The sequence below is a fragment of the Coenobita brevimanus genome, chromosome 5, assembly GCF_032717465.1.
Source record: "Coenobita brevimanus isolate Jiangsu-jjx chromosome 5, ASM3271746v2, whole genome shotgun sequence".
Classification (NCBI taxonomy): domain Eukaryota; kingdom Metazoa; phylum Arthropoda; class Malacostraca; order Decapoda; family Coenobitidae; genus Coenobita; species Coenobita brevimanus.
The window spans coordinates 22,065,512-22,085,043 of record NC_136958.1 but is presented as its reverse complement, the minus strand read 5'-3'; the positions used below and the strand labels follow the sequence as shown (position 1 = coordinate 22,085,043).

General features: G+C 41.4%; 1 protein-coding gene across 1 annotated transcript in view; it reads right to left on the bottom strand.

Moving 5' to 3' along the window:
* Positions 1 to 533: 533 nt before the first annotated feature.
* The window catches only part of LOC145398445 (trans-1,2-dihydrobenzene-1,2-diol dehydrogenase-like), a 39,152-nt gene continuing 20,153 nt past the window's right edge, over positions 534 to 19,532 (bottom strand). Inside the window, exons 6-7 of the mRNA XM_080271328.1 lie at positions 1,123 to 1,273; positions 534 to 640 (exon numbers count right to left, since the gene is read on the bottom strand). Of these exons, the coding sequence (XP_080127454.1) occupies positions 534 to 640; positions 1,123 to 1,273 (258 nt within the window). The remainder of the gene's footprint in view (positions 641 to 1,122; positions 1,274 to 19,532) is intronic.

The following is a 19,532-nucleotide window of genomic DNA, read 5'->3' as shown; positions in this document are numbered from 1 at the left end:
TCCTAATACAATTAACCTACACTTGAATTACGGAGAACCAAGGAATAAGTACACTGATCCATTCCTTTACACCTTCAGTCTGTTGACCTAGTACGTATTACATTCTTGCATTCCCAGTACGAACATAGTAAACAAATGAGAGATTTTCCGGATCGAGGGATCAGATATCCACCTCAAAAATCCCTTGACTATTGATATTCTCTCTGTCTGAAATGCTTTTAGGAAGCAAGAATATATTATAAAATAAGATTCTCTGGCTGAGGTGGTTTAAAGGAATATATATGAAAACAGTAGTAATGATTCCAGAAACATGGGTGACTGAAACCGTCACACGACGAGTATATATATATATATATATATATATATATATATATATATATATATATATATATATATATATATATATATATATATATATATATATATACTGTGTATTTGTATTAATATTTATATACGAGTATACACACACACACTCAGTAATCAATGTGTGTGTGTGTGTGTGTGTGTGTGTTTTCTGGCCACTTGAAACGCCTCTAATGGTCCTGAGGGTATTCTGTGCCCACTTGTTTGCGAACCTGCTCCAGGATCTCGGCCAGGGTCAGTGTCTCCGAATGTGGGATCCCGGGACTTTCCAGCAGACCTGCCGAGAAAATATGGACTGTATTAGATATGGCTTTGGAGAATTTGTAATGCCTCTTCTTTAGCGACTTAGTTTCCATCTTACGCCTTAATATCTTTTTGTGTGTGGAAATCTTTATTATCACTTTTCTTTTTTTTACTAACAGGTTTCGTTCCAACGCTAATTAATGTCATTTAAAGACTGCAAGCTGAAGAAAACCATGGGAGAAGGCGAGGCCCTTTCTGATGAAGAGACCGTGAAAAAATAACATTTTTACTCATATTACGTATTTTTATTTAATTTTATACCCAGCAAAAAGATTTCATTCTACTTATCGGAGTCCCCAAGTAGTGGAAGGAAAGGGTTAATAAGGGCTATGTGTAAACCCATGTTCTAAAAGTCTGTCCTAAGCTGGAATAAATCGTTTGGTGGCTGTAAGGGCAAAGCACTCCATGTCTCCTGAGTCATGGGTTTAATAATTACCCCTGTATGGAGCGACTCACCTTCCTTGATGCACCTCCTCACTTCCTCAGCCTCGTACATCAGACCCTGGCTGTTGTCATAGTAGAATGTCTGTTCAGTCTTAGGCAACGGCTCACAGAAGGTCCCGGAAGGCGACTCGATGCTCTCAGGACACCACATGGGGAAGTTTACCTTGGAAAGAGGAACAGTTTTGGATCTTTACATGCAAGTGAACGTGAAGATAAACGTTCTCGGCCTCCAGCAGTTCGTTCATCTGAATAAAATTATCGAGAGTAAACTAGCACACAATATTAAAGTTGCCCCACTATGAGACGGTTAAATGATCAGACAGTTATAATTCATTGTGTTTATACATTAACAGAGTAGGAGAATATTATCAGATCTGAATTAATAAAAAAAATTATAAAATGCTTCCTACTGTTCTATCCATGTCTTTAACTCATACTTTTCTTAGTTATCTTCCATATAGGCTACCAACAGCCATGATAGGACCACCAGGTTAGCTTCTGTTTGCTTTCTTTAGTACCCTTTGTACACTTCAGTATCGTGTATAGGGATTTATTTGTATTAAGGTGTAGCGTATAATATGGTTCAGACAACTTCTCCACGACGAAGCAAGCTTGTTCCAAGGCTGGAGCAGGAAACAGTTTGAAGAACTTAATTTCGATAGACAGGATTTACTGATCTTCCACTGGACGCACCGACATGTTTAATAAAGAAATAATAAATAATAACTATATAAATAATAAAAGCTAATACAAAGTCCTCAGTCCTCAGTGAGACAACCGTAGCAAGTGTTCATTATGAACGATAGTTATTGGTGCTGAAGTCGTAACATGTGAAGTTGTGTTGCATTTAAGTGGACCGCTGTGCCTAATGTAACAGGTCGTTGAGGCTATAATCTGAGGGTAATAATAATAATAAAATAATAATAATAATAATAATAATAAACTACTACTAGTAGTAGTAGTAGAAGTAGTAGTAGTAGTAGTAGTATTGACTAATGATGATAATCATTAAACAAATAATAATAATAACAGAAGTAATAAAAATAATCACAACAGCAGCAGCAACAACAAGGACCACTCAAAGTGCAATGGCCGCCACCAGCAATTGGTCAATGTGCCGAATATTTAGGTTGCCTTGTGAATTGACCTTTGGCAGATTACTATCAATGTCGAATCCCTTAATTCCTCCGGAACTTTAACCCCCCCTCCCCACTAACTTTCATTTCAACTAGCAAAGTGTTTGAGCTGACCTTGCCTTGCAAACTTTTGACATTTCCATATTACTTTGACCTTTGAGTTAGTGTGCTCAAAATCGAATCCTTTTATTCTTGCCTTATCCTCAGTCATTCTACAAGGTTTGGCCTAATTTGGATAAAAACTGTTCAAGCAGACACTGCCATGTGACCTCTGGGGAAAAAAAAAAAAAAATGTATACCCTTTTGATGACTTAAACAAATCCAACAATATTAGATAAGATCGGATCAAAATCGAGTTACTTTGTTAACAACACACACTCGCGTTGGACTTTGTCCTTCACCTGTGGCCTTAACCTCTGGTTGCTCTCAGAGTTCAGTCACAATTTTCATGCATTGCCATCAACACTTCCCCCTACGTTGACCTGAGCTGAATAAAAACTGAGGAAATGGGTTTGTTGAGTCAGTGTTTGACCTACCCTTTGACCTTGATCTGTGATCTATTAAGCAAAATAATAATAATAATAACAATAATAATAATAATAATAATAATAACAATAATAATAATAATCCCCAACACGTATCCTTTAAACTTTCCATCAAGTTTAGTTATAATCAACCGCTATCCTTCAAATTAAGCACCGAGTTTGGATAAAATTGATTTTTTTTCCTTCACACACACACACACACACACACACACACACACACACACACACACACACACACACACACACACACACACACACACACACACACACACACACACAGTTTAACATAACGCCCGCCCTCGTTTCGAGAGTGTCGAGTATAGTAACAATAATAAAGGTGATGTACTGTTTCTTCTTGTGGATTCAGAGAAAGGAAATTGCATACCCAGTCAGAAGATATGCATGCCGATCAGAAAGAATTACAAAATAATTTCAATGGGCCACATATTAACCCTCCTGAGGTAGTACATTTTCGCTTACAACTTAGGTACATCTGGGTCTGTCAGACCCAGCTTTAAAAATATGCTATAGTGTCACACATGTTTTATATCATGAATTCCTGAACATCCTACAACGTATAAAGTCTTAGCAGTTACAAAATTATGTGAATAAGTTTTAATTCATTGAACTCCACACATTTTTTTTTATTATGATAAAAATGCCTTACTAAAAGTTTTTTTTTTTTTTCTTGCACTCACCATACACGAAAACAAAGAACACTATGAGCCTTGCACTTGTGTCACAACCTGAGGGATGGAAGACCTTCATTATGGGCATAGTGGATCCCACGCAACATAATATGAACTTGAAAACTCATAGTGAAAAATTCACCTCTCCTCAGGTACACCTGTGTCTCACAGACCCGACATGCAATTCTGAGTGGTATATTGCAAAAACAGAGAGACACGAAAGGAGCCCCCCTACACCCTGCATGGGCACAAAAAGTTAGGAAACTATTGAGAAGGACAGGAATCCAAGGCAGCTATAAGTTACTGAACTATACCATCGAAAACTCTGCCCGAGTCTGTCAGACTCAGGTGTACTTGAGGAGGGTCAAGCTAGTATAGCGATGTAAAAGCCACATGATAAGCAGCGATGGCACATGTGAAGGAGCGATATCCCAGGATACACTCGATGATTAGTTGTAGTGTTAGAAGCAGCAGCAGCAGCAGCAGCAGCAGCAGCAGCAGTAGTAGTAGTAGTAGTAGCAGTATTTGTAGCAGTTAGCAAAATGGAGCCAATTTTACATGTATTAAAATATCAAAGCAACACCTGTTCTCCTTCCCCTATTTTGTATTCTTTATGTAAAAATGTTGATGGAAATTTTTATTTTTGTGGACATTATCAAGGACCCAGACTAACTGACCTGAGAAGTTTCATTGAAATCCATGTGCTCACGTTCCTCCATTCTGCTCGTTTTCATGTTTGGGAAGGGGGACCATCCCCCCCCCCGAAGAATCACTGCCGTCAGGCACCACAAATATCGCATTAGGAATGACAGTCCATTGTACAACATATACTAAGCTATCAAAACCATATCTGCCTTCCTTTCATTTTTTTTCTGAAAATTTGTAATTTGGTGAGGTCTCCCCCCCTTAAAAAAAAATAATAATAATAAGCTTGGAGAACTGTATATACCGGAAGATCTTCAGAGTACATAGACGATCTCAATTATGAAGCTTCATTCAAATCCATCAAATAGCCTGGGAGGAGTTAAAGAACAGACACACAAACCAATATTACAGACACACACCCAGACAAGATGTGTCTCGCACAACGGTACAGGCCAAGTTCCCGGAAATGATAACATCCTGTTTCGCAGGATTGATAATAATGATGATGATGACGGTGGTGGTGATAATAATAATAATAATAATAATATTATTATTATGTTGTTGTTGTTGTTGTTGTTGCTTAGTGAAACGTAAGGAAGTGTTTGGGGCGTTCATGGATTTAGAGAAAGTGTATGATAGAACTGCCACGGAGGTTTTGTGGACTGTTTTGAGATTGTATTGGGGGAGGCTGTGGCTAAATCGGTAGAGAGGTGGCCTGCAGTCCTACTAGACCCAGGTTCAAATCCCCGCTGTGGCAGGGAACAGTTTAAAAATTTAAATTTCGTAAAATCAGATTTTCCTGATATACCAGGAGACCCGCCGACATGCAAAAATATCCCCGCCAATACCAATACACCAGTCCTGTATGAGACAGCCCTAGCATGTATTCAATATGGACGGTGGGCGTTTGCGCCGAAGTGGTGGCATGTAGAAATGTATGGTCTGTAGTAGGAGTACTGGGCCTCGGGAACAGGCTGTGAAGCCTATGCCCAGAGTTGGACCAAAAAAAAAAAAAAAAGGTAGGTTGTCATCAGGAGTGAAAAGTTTTTATGTAAATAGTACAGTGTGTGTAAGGGTGGGAAATACTGTGAGTGATTGGTTTCCTGTGAGAGTGGGGCCGCAGCAGGGATGTGTGATGCCACCTTGGTTTAATATTTATAGGGATGGTGTTGTAAGGGAGACGATTGCGAGTGTGTTAGTTGGAGGTTTGAGTCTGGTGAATGCTGATGGTGGAGAGTAGAATCTGAATCAGCTGCTGTTTGTGGATGATACTGCACTGGTAGCTGTTTTGGATGAAAGCTTGAGACAGTTGGTAGAGGAGTTTGGAAGGGTGTGTGAAAGGAGGAAATTGAGAGTAAATGAGAATAAGAGTAAAGTGATGAAGTGTATGAGGTTGGTAGGTGGTAGGTTGATGAATATAGTTTCGAATGGTGAGTTACTTGAGGAGGTAGAGTGTTTTAAGTATTTGGGGTTAACATGCTGTGGATGGAAGAGTAGATATAAAGGTGAAGTTTGGAATGAATGAAGTAGAAGAGATCCTGGAAGGAATGAAAAAAGTGCTTAGATGTCGTTTGGTTAGGATGGATGTAAAGAGAAGGCTGCATGAGGGTGTAGTGGTACCGACTGCATTAATTTGTATGGGGCTAAAACGCTGAATATGGTTGTCGCAGAGAGGAAGAGTTTGAATGTAATAGAGATGAGGTGTCTGAGGAGTATGTATGGAGTGACACATATGGATCGAGTGAGAAATGATGAAGTGCGAAGGAGAAATGGAGTTATGCGGGAGATGGCTGAACGAGTTGAGCAGAGAGTGTTGCAATGGTTTGGGCATTATGGAAAGAATGGATGAAGAGAGGTTGGTGAAGAATATAACTGGATCAGATGTGACAAGTGTAAGGCTGAGAAGAAGACCACGAACAGGATGGATGGACAGTGTAAAGAGAGCATTAAATGAGAGAGGGATGTCTGTAGAGCAAGGAAGAGTGACTGCGCATGATATAGAAGTTATTAATGAATAAATGGTGATGCGGCCCCTAGGGGATATTCTCCCACAGTTGGTCTGATTAGCTGATCAGGTCAGGTAAGGATGGATCCAAAACGATGTGGGAGGGGTAAACCAGCTCTGCTGTCTGTCCCCGCTGCGGATGACGCTGACTGCACTGTGCAATTGACCTTCGCGCGGTGTGGTGCCGTGAGGATCTGTCCCTTCTCCCTTTGGGGATAAGATCCGAGTAAATGTGTATGTGTGGATTAGTATATTGAGAATGTGTCGTCCTGTCTCGGCTAAACCCCTTTTGGGGGGAAATCAGCCTAGGAATATATATAGATAGCTTATTATTATTATTATTATTATTATTATTATTATTATAAGTTGGAATCTTTTCCTCATCACTCTTCCTCCTAACACCATTGTTATTCTGGCGCTGGGCACATAATTATTTTTCTCTCTCAGACAGTGCTAGGTAATGGCAATCATCATCCACTCACTTGATGTAGATGTGGTTATTTCTTCCTTCACCTTTACCATTCTTTTCCCTCTCTGCCTCCTCCCACCCTCCTAATTCTTCCAGCCATCCTGTCACTTTGTGTTACACTTTTATCACTTCCGGTGGCTCTACACTGTGTGACAGCCGAAATAGTTTCCTGTAATCCACTGAACCATTTTCAATGCTGGGTGGTAACCATATTATAAAGTAATGAGTGATGTTGAGTATACTATGGTGTCCCTGTTAACTTGTTGGAGTGATGCAAATGTGTCGTCCATCTGGTAACCAAACCACACTCTTCCCCCCACCTCACTATCGCGAGGCGCTATCTTCCACAAGAGCACATCAATTCACTGCACGGAACGGCCCTACGGGGATGGCTGCTTGCCTGTGGTTGATGGGTCTGCTCGGCCAGACAGATGGGATGTATTCAACATAACAAGAGCTTGACCGACGTAGGTTCAAAATCATAAATTCGCGATTCAGTTATCACTAAAACAGATATTTTAAAATTCAGCATAAGATTGATGCTTTGTGGTAATGGTTAACAGTTAATGTTTGCTGCATGAACTAGTTGTAACACTGACCACCGTGGTTAAGTATACTCTGCGAAGCTTACGAAATACTTCCCCCTAATCTATTGGTGACATCACAGGCGGTCTGAGCTTCCAGGCAAACTTCCTGGTATGAAAGTACAAATATATCATTGATGTAGATATTTTGCGGGTAATTACCTTTATCCACACTTGTGCTACAGGCGACCTCTACTGATGGATTCCAAAATTCGTCCGTATGCTTAGTCACAAATGTGATATGGAACAGACTGAGAAGTACCAACCGGCTTCTTTATCCTAGTATTTATGGCAATGACATTCTGTGACCGTAAAATTGTGGCATCCAGCATAAGTGGATTTCGCAGTGATTGGGCCAGTCGAGTACGATCGAATGTAGCTACAGTTCGTCACATTTTGTTTACGAGTACGAACGGTAATATCAGCATTTTTGTATTTATATGAATTTAGCTCAAACGTTTTCACAATATCTAAAGTAATCACGACACACATCATGAACCAAACTCTTTCCTAAATCCCGGTAGCATATTGTAAACATGTCATTTAACACAGAGGACAGTGAAACGGTTAACAAGAGATGACAAAGTAAAATATCGCTCTTTTGCAAAGAGGCATGAAAATCGTTTGGAAATTTCGCTGAGACTGGAGAAAACCGTTACATTTTCGTCTGTATAATTATTGGGAGTATTCAAGTGAACGCACGGCAAAATAATGTCTTACATTGAGACAGAGAAAAAAGGGACAGGGGGAAATGCTCCTCAGATTTACAAGCGCAGTTCTGTAGTGTTGAGTTGTAGGTAACATACATACTACCTTCATGTATTTTTTTCAGGATGTTTTTAAAAAAATGGCATTTGCAAGCTTCTTGCAGAGATTCATTGTAGCCAACTGTCTGTATACACACACACACACACACACACGCACTCACATATCTATCTATCTATCTATCTATCTATCTGTCTATCGATCTATCTATCTATATATATATATATATATATATATATATATATATATATATATATATATATATATATATATATATATATATATATATCCTGAGGATGACATAACGGGTTGTAATGGAGTACCAGGAGAAAATGATAATGGGAAGCGACTGAAGGATATGTGTCACGAGAGGAGATTGTGCATTTGTAACTTGAATTTCAAACACAAATATGCACATAAATATACATGGTATAGAGGGAACATGGACCATGTTGAAAGAAGCCTGATTGATTACGTGCTCGCAGAGAGGTCGATGCTGGGAATGATTACGATAAGAGGGCCGTGAGAGAACGATATGGAGGTCTGTCAGGTCATATGATTGTGGTATGCAAGATCAAGCTGAGAGGAGTGAGCTGAGTCAGGAGAGAGAGACGCAGTCAGGGAGAAAGACTGGAAGCTGAGAAGCTGAGGATCAAATAAATGGCAGATGATTACAGGACCAAAGTAGGGGAGGAGTTAAAATCAGTGGATTTGAATGAAATGGATCTGGACAGCCTGTGGAATTCATATCGGGCTTGCTTAGTTAGAAATGCTAAAGCGGTGTGTGGTGTGGCAAGAGTAACAGCAAAGAAGAAAAGTACGCCATGGAGGGATGATGAGGTTGAGAGAGCAGTGGAGGAAAAGAGGAAGAAGTGGCTAAAGTGGTTACAGGACAGGGGTTCAGTTGAAATAAGAACTGAATATAATGAGAGCAAGAGACACGTGAAGAGAGTAGTGAAGAGGAAAAAGGAGGTAAATGACGATCTCGGAAGAAAAATGGATCCAGACTATTCTGAAAATAGGAAGTTATTCTGGAAAGAGGTGCGGAAATGTAGGAGTGAAACAGGAAAGAAATGTGATGGTGTGAAGGATGTAGGTGGTAGATTATTAACCCATGGAGATGAAGTAAGGTTCAGATGGAAAGAATATTTTGAAAACCTGATGAATTGGAAGAAAGAGAGCAGAACAGCTGTAAACATGATTGGTTTGGGGTTTGTGCAGAGAAGGAATGCAATGCCAGGAGACGTGACACTCGCACAGGTGAAGAGTGCTGTGAAGCGGCTGAAAAATGGGAAAGCAGCTGGGGTTGAGGATGTGTATGCAGAGATGATTAAGTGTAGTGGAGAGAGTGGAATGAAATGCTTCTTGGAGATAATTGTGTAAGATGGCATGGGTGAGTGAAACAGTGCCAGCAGTGTGGAAAAAGGCTGTGATTGTACCCTTGTGCAAAAATAAAGGTAAGCGAAGTGGGTGTAAAATTAACGTGGCAGAAGTTTAAGGATTGTGGAAAGTTCTGCGTATGTACCATGCAGATGGTGTGCTGCTAGGTGCCGTCAAGAGTCTTTATGATGGTAGTGAAGCATGTGTAAGGGTTAATGGGCATCTAAGTGAATGGTTCACGATCGGTGTGGGCATGCGACAAGGTTGTATGATGGCCCCATGGTTGTTCAATATATTTATATATGGATGGGGTGATGGGAGAAGTAAAAACACGACTAATGGAGAGGGTGATGGCGTAGGTAATAAAAATGGTGATGGATGGAATATCTCAAATTTTTGGTGTAGCCTATGCTGATGATGCAGTACTACTTGCAAATACCGAACAAGAACTTGGTAGGCTAGTGCAGAGTTTTGCTGATGTCTGTGAGCGTCATGTCTCGAGAGTAAATGTAGAAAAAAGTAAAGTGATGGTTATTGAGAGAGAAGGTGACTCCCAGTGCGATGTTTCAGTGCATGGAGAGAGACTGGAATTGGTAAGAGAGTTCAAATACCTGGGTACAGTAATAGAAAAGGGAGGAAAAAGTGCAAAAGAAGTTGAAAGTAGAGTGACACAGGGAAGAAAAGTAGCTGGTGCAATGAAGGCCTTAATAAGAAACATAGGCTTGAGTGCTGAAGCTGCATGAGACTTACGTGAACGAGTGTTAGTGCCAACTTTAACATAGGATGTGAGACTATGATGTTGCACGAAAATGAAAAGTCAAGAGTAAGGGCAGAGGAGATAGGAGTGTTGAGGAATATATATGGAGTACAGAGGGTGGATATGATACGAAATATTATGATTCGTGAAAGATGTGGAGTTAGGAAGTCGGTGGACACCAGAATCGAAGACAGTGTACTGAGATTGTATGGTCATGTGGAGAGAATGGATAACAATAGAGTGGTAAAAAAAAGTATATCTGAACGAATCTGAAGGAGGGAGGAGGCGAGGTAGGCCAAGGAGAAGGTGGAGAGATCTGGTGGATGAGTGTGTGAGGAAGAGAGGTTTGGAAGTCGGTGAGGCTATGGAACTGACAAGAGATCGAGCTGGCTGGATGAATGTTGCGAAAAGAAGTGCATGATCAGGGATTTGGCACCCCTTTTTAACGTGGCAGCGTCCGGATTGACTCTATCAGATACGTTTATGTGAAGCTACAGAACATAGTGAATGTTTTTGCCGTATCCGACAGAGCCAGGATTCCGGGAGCTTGAATGATGAGTGAATGGAAGCGTGGTCCACTGGATTGGGGAAATTTGGGCTGTCTGGACATTGCTACTCTTCACCTTGCCCTAGGGTGGGAAAGTAGGTCGGGATGATGATGATGATTATATATATATATATATATATATATATATATATATATATATATATATATATATATATATATATATAATCATCATCATCATCATCCTGACCTCCTTTCCCGCCCTAGGGCAGGGTGAGGAGTAGCTCTATCGGTAGAGAGGTGGCTTGCGGTCCTACCTGACCCAGGTTCAAATCGCCGCTGGAGCAGGGAACAGTTTAAGGATTTGAATTTCATTACGGGAGACTACCGATCTACCAGAAGACCCGCCGACATGTAAAAATACCCCAGCTAATACCAATACACCAGTCCTGTATGAGACAGCCCTAGCATGTATTCAATATGGACGGTGGGTGTTAACGCCGAAGTGGTGACATGTAGAGGTGTACGATATGCTGGAGGACTACTGGGCCTTGGGAGCAGGCTGAGAAGCCTATGGCCAGAGTCGAGCACATGAAAAAAAAAAAAAAAAAGTATCCCTGCTTGTCGTACAAGGCGACTAAAAGGGTTGGCGGAGGGTTAGTGCCCCTCCCCGGAAAACAACTAACTAAAAAGACGAACAAGATATATATATATATATATATATATATATATATATATATATATTATACGAGGAAGAAGGAACCAAAGGCTGGGAGCCCGCAAACAGTTTCTTCCAAGAAAAAAAACAACAATACAAAATAGAGCCAAATTCAAGATCCGTTCATTTCGAGATGCCTGGACACACTGCATTTGAAAGACTGGAGATCATAGGAAGCAGGAAATACAGACAGAGGGAGACAGTTCAAGAGCTGACCTGATGCATAAATGAAAGACTGGGAGTAACGGTTAACTCTTGCATTAGAGAGTTATCTGTCTATCTCTGTCTATATCTATATCTACCTATCTATCTATATCCATCTGTCTATCTATCTATCTATCTATCGAGAGAGACAGACAGACAGACAGACAGAATCATCACTATCATCACATGTCGCTGGCAAGAAAAATGCTAACGATTTTTTTTCTACCGCATACCTGTCGTACACTTAGCTTTACAGGACCCACAGAGGGCCTACGACAACACAAGTGAACTTAAAAAGTATCAAATCTTCTGTTCAAAGCTCATTCCCCCGCGCTGTCTGTCTGTCTGTCTGTCTGTCTCTCTCTCTCTCTCTCTCTCTCTCTCTCTCTCTCTCTCTCTCTCCCAAATTCAAATATTTAATATGGTTCGATTAAACTCCACCCCAGTCAACTTATCCGTGGTGCCACACCCTCTCAACCACCATTCAAGATTCATGAAAAGCCAGTGTCAAATCCCTCTCTCTCTCTCTCTCTCTTTATATATATATATATATATATATATATATATATAGATAGAGAGATATATATATATATATATATATATATATATATATATATATATATATATATCCATCCAACCATCCATCATCCAGTCCTACATTACCCCATGAGGAGCGTAGGAGCCCGGGGCTAGGCAGTTGGTCCCGACATTTAAGATGAGAGTGACCAGCCTCACTCATCCCTGAGTGGCATTACATGATCAGTCAACCCCAACCATCCCTTGGATATAAACCTTCACCGGCTCAATCCGATTGGAGTGCAATAATTACCCACTAAACCACCAGGCGCCAAAATTTAGTCATATGGTTACCACCCAGCGTAGTAAATGGTTTCCTGGTGTTCAGGAAACCATTTGGCTTGTCACTCAGTGTAGAGTCACCCACAGGCAGAAGGAAAAGGAAAGAATGAAGGTAAGAAAGACAGAAGAGGGAGTGTAAAGTCACCCTTAGGCAGAAGGACAAGGAAAGAATGAAGGAAAGAAAGACAGAAGAGGATGGAAGGAAAGAAGGATGGAGGAGAGGAAAAGGCAGACACCGAACAGCAGCACTACATCGAGTGAGTGGATGGTGAGCGCCCCCACCTACCACAGTATATAAAGGAGCCGCGATGTTTGTTTGTTTCTTTGTCCTTCAATCAGGCCCAAACCAAGGACCAGAGACCCCCAGACCCACATATATTCTGAATCAGGGTGACTCAATGATGGGTAATTGAGGGTCAAAGTTCAGATCTGAGTCGTTTGAGGTTGCTGCAAGATTGTTCGCTTTTTTGGCCTGGGCAACGCTGGGTACTCCTGCAGCCCAATTTATGGCATGGAGACTCACATTACCTTCAGTTAGAACATAGGCTATGCGAGATTGACCTCAGAGGTAATTTGAGGTCACAGGTCGGAGGTCATTTGAGGTCATTGGTAATAGTAAACAAGTGCGCACAAATAGTGCGTTAATCCGCGAAAGCTGAAATAGAAAGTTCCTGGACCTCTTATAACCCCTCTTCAAATGGGCAAGAGGTACATGGTTTTTCTGGAGTAGAAAGAAAGACTGAACAAGAACAAATAGGATTAGAGTGTTCGTCTTTTTGGCCCGGCAACGCTTGGTACCCCTGCTAGTTTGTAAATAAATCCCTACATACTGTGTGACGCACATCACCGTTTTGGCATTAGGAACAAAATTCACCCAATTACAGGTGACTGTCAGGAATTATGAATCAGTGGACATGTTCGCTGGGGGTAGTATAGTTTGATTTTTTTATGTAAGGAAGAAAGAACCCAAGGCCAGAGGCCCACAATATTGTTCCCTCCAGGTAAAAGAAATAAAATTAAATATGATTTCCTTTCGTTTCGACATGCCTTGAACACACTGCATTTAAAAGAATGAAGATCATAGTCGCTTAGAAATACAGACAGAGGAGGAGAGTTCCAGAGTTAACCTGTTGCATACATGAAGGACTGGGAGTAACGGTTAACTGCTGCATTAGAGAGTTGGACAGAAAGGTATGTGAGTTTGTTGCTAGATAAGTGTTACTCGCCGGCCGTAATGATGGAGGGGTGCAAGAAGATAGTTCAGAGGAGCAGTGACATTGAAGCAGGAACATAAGAAAAAAGATCAAGATACAAGAGTGTGGCGAAGAGACAGATGTTGAAGGGAGTCAATAAGAGGAGGCGGGTTAATGAGACGAAAAGCATTTGACTCCAGCTGTCAAGAAGACGTGTATGTGGGGAGCTACCCCACACATGAGAGTTGTACTCTACGCAGGGGCAAATATAACCCGTGCATAAAGTCAACAACTGTGCACGAGTAAAGAAGGCACGGAGTCGGCTTAGAAAATCTAATTTCTTTGAAGCAGATTTTACATGATTTACATGCTTTTTCCAAGATAAATCTCGAGATAATGAAATTCCATACATGTTCAGAGATGATGCTGGATTTAGTTGAGTATTGTTAGGAAATCGAGATACTCATTCGGAAGATTTTGACGGGTCGAAACATGTATGAACTAAGTTTTTGATGCATTAAAAACAAGATTACTATTATCCTAATCAGAGGACTGAGTCAAATCAGCCATAGGCTCATCCCTTGTTCGTTGAAATAACTCTTGGCATGGTCGCTGTGAGAATCAATGGAAAGGTGAAGGGTTGAGTCATCAGCATATGGATGGATAGGGTTAGATGTACAGCTCTGAACGTCATTCATGACTAGAAGGAAGAGAGTTGTGATAGGACAGAGCCCTGAGGAAGACCACCATTAATAGACCTAGAAGGAGAATGGTGGCCGTAAACAACAGTGGCTAAAGAATAACCTGAAACGAAGCTAGAAATGAAGGTACAGTCACAGGGACAGAAATCATATGAGGGCAGTTTGGAAATTAGATTCATGCAAGGCTGGATCGAAAAATTTTGAAATGTCAAGTGCAAAGGCAAAGCTTTCGCTAGTCCCGAAAGGAGAATTACAAGGAGTCTGAAAATAAAATGAGAAGATCGCCAGTGGAGCGTCCCGGGCGGAACCAATACTGGCGATTGGAAGGAAAGATGGTTCTGACAGAAAGGGTGCTTAAAATTGTTTTTGATAAGAACAGAAACTTTAGAAATACGGGATATTAAAACAACTGGGCAATTGTTAGAGGGCTGGGAATGATCACCGTTCTATGGGAAAGTCTGAACGAGAACAAACGTCCAGTAAGGAGGAAAGGACCAGGTAGACAGACAAAAGCAAAAGAGTTTACCTAGGCAGGGCGTAAGTACAGAAGCACAGTTCTTGGGGATAACAGGAAGGACACCGTCAGACCCAAATCCCTTGTTAATCTTGGGGCCAGGGAGGGCTGTGCTGAGGAATTAATAAAAGCTGTTGAAAAATTAATGGAATCGAAGTAAGGAAAACAGGAAGGACTCTCTCTCTCTCTCTCTCCTCCTCTTCCTTCTCCTCCTCCTCCTCCTCCTCCTCCTCCTCCTTCCTCTTCTTCTTCTTCTTCTTCCTCTTCTACATGATCATATTCTTCTTCGTCGTCTTCTTTTTGTTTTTTCCTTTCTTCCTTCCTGGTCCGTCCCTGCCGTCAGTCTAAGGTTTATGGACACCTAAGAGGATGGGGCAAAATTTACGATCTCATTTGTATTCCACTTACCCATGTACCTTTAGTTCTGTAATCTAGTGGCAGAGGAAGCAAGGGTATAATTAACCACGCTGTTATCTCGCTTTATAAGGATATATGTGGAAAGCTGGTAGGAAATGTTTACATCAAATGAATAATTTAAAGAAGGGTATATAAGAATGAGTGGTCGATCCAAGAAGAGGAATGTCAAGGATATGTGAGCTTTTAATTAACTGAACCATCTGTACGTGTTAATCAGTATTTTGCCACTGGCCTGTATTAAGTGAGCAGTGAAACGGTCAAGGTTGTTGTTGTTGCTCAGTCCCGGTCCGTATGATCAAGCAGACCCGTCGACCTTAAGTGAGCATCTCTCTCTAAGGGTTTGTCCCACAGGTTCCATACATCGTTTATGTTGTGTCTACGGCTAAGTGTGTCATGTGCTATGAAGTTCTCCCTTCTGTGTGTTATGTTTGTGGGTTTACTTTACAAGCCGTGTACGTATCATCTGTTATTACACTTAACCAATTTCTGAGACGGTAGCTGAGGAGGCACTGGTGACGTCCTCCTCTTCCTGCTCTATGCCTAGATACATGAACTCGATCACACACACATACACACACAACAGTCGAGTATGGAGGTACTCCCAAGGTGAATGGAAAGCTAATGACAAGGAGAGCTGGAGCTCCAGTTTCATCAGCTCTCGGGACTGGCTTCTGACCATCCTCCTTTGCTGAACTTTTCAGTGTTTCAGTAGCAAAGGGGGTAGGTCAGCATGCTCTCCCATACAAATTCCTCTGTCAACACAAAACTACAATCACATTACACACTACAGTTTCTATTCAATATTTAGCTAAATATGGCATCAATTCACGAAGCCTCGGGGTCCCAGGGAGGGGAGAGAGGTATCAAAGCTCCCACCATCCACCCCTTTCTCGGTGATGACCAAACGAGATGCCTGGAACCACTGTCTGACTCACCTCTTCATTTCTGCATCATTCGTGGCCTTTCCCCTAACTTTCTCTCAGCTGAGCACCACCTCTCCTCCTCTAAACCTCATCTTTTCTTCTCTGACACTCAGCTGTCTGGGACGACTCATAGCAAACCCTTCTCCGTATCCTCTTACTCTCTCTATACTCATTTCAAAGCCAAAGGTGGCTTTTGTGAATATGTACACAACAACATATCTTGCTCTCACGTTCCTGAACTTGAATCTTCTGAATTCTGTACTCTTTGGCTTCGGCCTTCCTGTCATTTTCTAAGTAAATATATCTGTCCTGTTTACTTATCCCTTAATTCTACCGACTATGAAAAATTCTTCGAGTATCTTACTTCTAAGATGGAACACATCCTATTAGTTTCTCCTTTCTCTGAAATCTCACTTCTAGGGGATATCAATGTTCACCATCACCTTTTGCTCTCCTTCTTTCACAGATCCACCTGATGAACAAGCCTACATCTATTCTATCCTTAATAACCTAGAGCGGCTTGTACTATGGGTAACTAAAGTATTGGTGCACAATATGCGTGAAATATTTGAGACCACAGAACGAAGGTCACTGAAATATTAGTATCTGGCCTCCCACACGTTTGTAGCCATGAGGTCGGAAAGTGTCATAGATAGTCAAGTAGCAATATCCTCTTACAAACATATAGCAAATATTATATTTATATAAAAAGACGATGTTCATACACAATGAGACTTTGATAATGTCAGCAGGTGTTTGAATATTTTCGGTAGTCATAGGCCCCCAGTGCACCAATACTTTTCTGACCGTTAGTACAGCATCCTACCCGAATCTCCGACTGCCTTGGAGAGATTCCCAACATAATTGGCCTCTTCCTTACAACTAATCCGTTTTATGTTGTAAATTTTTCCTTTCCATTTGGCTTCTCTAATCACAACCTTTTTACCCTGTCCTATCACTCTAGTAAGGCCTGTGGATCCTCCCAAGAAGTGACTGCCTTGGAGAGAGCTCCAACATACTTGACCTCTTCCTTACAACTAATCCTTCTGCTTACACTGTTAATCTGTTCTCTCCGTTGGGCTCCTCCGATCACAACCTTATCACCTTAATCTGTCCTATCGCTCCGGTACGGCATGTGGACCCTCCAAAGAAATGTCGTCTGTGGCACTTTGGAGCTGCGGATTGTGAGGCCCTCAGGCAGTACTTCTTTGATTCTGCATGGAATGATTATTGTTTCCATGGCCGGGAGCCATCTGAGTGTGCCTTGCGCATTATGGAGGTTATTCTCTCGGGCATGGAAGAATACATTCCTTTCTCATATCCTTTAACTAATGCAAGAAAGCCTTGGTTTAATCACGCTTGTTCTAATGCTATCCGCAACAAGGAGAGGGCCTATAAAAGGTACCAGAGCCAACCCACCCCTGAATCACATCTTTTATACGTTTCTGCCCGGAATCGTGCTAAGTCTGTTCTTCGCTCTGTTAAAAATAATCTCATCCGAACCAAATGCTCTCAATTCTCCAACTCGAATTCTTCCTACCCCTTCTGACACCTTGCCAAAAAACTTTATAACAACTTTACCTCATCATCCTTCCCTTCTCTTTTCTACTCTGATGGCTCTGTAGCTATTTCTTCTACTGATAAAGCAGATCTCTTCACTCAGACTTTCTCCTCCAGTTCCACCTTAGACGATTCCGGTGCTGTTCCTCCATCACTTCCCCCCTCTGACTTCCTCATGGCTGACATTAAAATTTCTTCAGCTGATGTATTTTCTGCCATCACAGGCCTCAATACTATTAAGGCATATGGGCCTGATGGAGTCCCTCCTGTTGTTCTCAAGAACTGTGCTTCTGTGCTTACACCCTTCTTAGGTAAACTCTTTTGTCTTTGTCTATCAACTTGTACCTTTCCTTCTTGCAGGAATTTGCTCTCATTCATCCAGTCCCAAAGAAGGGTGACCATTCCCAACCCTCAAACTATCGTCCAATTGCTTTAACATCCTTTAACTCAAAAGTTTTCAAGTCAATTCTTAATAAAATAATTTTAAAGCATCTTTCCTATCACAATCTTCTTTCCGATCGTCAGTGTGGGTTCCGTTAGGGACGCTCCACTGGCGATCTTCTCACCTACCTTTCAGACTCCTGGTCATCCTCCTTTCGGGACTTTGGCAAAAGCTTTCCCATTGCACTTGACATCTCAAAGGCTTTCGATCGAGTCTGGCATAAATCTTTAAATTCCAAGCTGCCCTCTTACTGTTTCTATCCTTCTATCTGTGCCTTCATTTCTAGCTTCCTTTCTGGTCGTTCTATAGCCGCTGTTGTAGACGGCCATCGTTCTTCTCCTAGATCTATCAACAGTGGTGTTCCTCAGGGCTCTGTCATATCACCAAATCTCTTCCTTTTATTCATCAATGACCTTCTAAGCTGTACATCTAATCCTATCCACTCATGCGCTGATGACTCCACCCTTCACCTTTCCATTCGGTTCCCGTAACACCCATCTCAGCAGTAACTTCAACAAACAAGGGATGAGGCTATGGCACACCTAATGTCTGACTTGGCTCGTATCTCTGACTGGGGTAAAAATAATTTTATTGTTTTTAATGCATCAAAGACTCAGTTCTTGCACCTATCAACCCCACAAAATCTTCCACAGGTATACCCACTAATGTTTAATAATATTCAGCTTAATCCTGCATCATCCTTGAACATGCTTGGGGTTTCATTTAATCGGGACTTATCTTGGAAAGATCATATTACATCTCTTGTAAAATCTGCTTCCAAGAGATTAGGTGTGCTAAGCCGACTCCATTCCTTCTTTACCTCTGCACAATTGTTGACATTATACACGGGTTTTATCCGCCCCTGTGTGGAGTACAACTCTCATGTGTGGGAAGGTTCCCCACATACAACTCTTCTCAGTAGGGTGGAGTCAAAGGCTTTTCGTCTCATTAACTCTCCTCTTACTGACTCCCTACAACCGCTGTCTCTTCACCGCACTGTTGCATCTTTATCTCTATTCTATCACTACTTCAATGGTCACTGCTCCTCTGAACTGTCTGCATGCATTCCTCCATCTCTTCGACGGGCGCGTAGAACCCGTCTAGCAGCAAACTCTCATCCCTTTTCTGTCTAACTCTCTAATGCTAGAGTTAACCGTTACTCCCAGTCCTTCATATGTGCAACAGGTCAACTCTGGAACTGTGTCTCCCTCTGTCTGTATTTCCTATTTCCTATGATCTCCAGTCTTTCAAATGCAGTGTCCAGGCATCTTGAAATTAACGGATCTTGAATTTGGCTCTCTCTTGTATTTTGTTTTTCTTTTTGAAGGAACAGTTATTGCGGGCTCGTGGCCTTTGGTACCTTCTTCGCATAAAAAAAAAAAAAACTATTTTCTATCCACTTCGTCTGTATC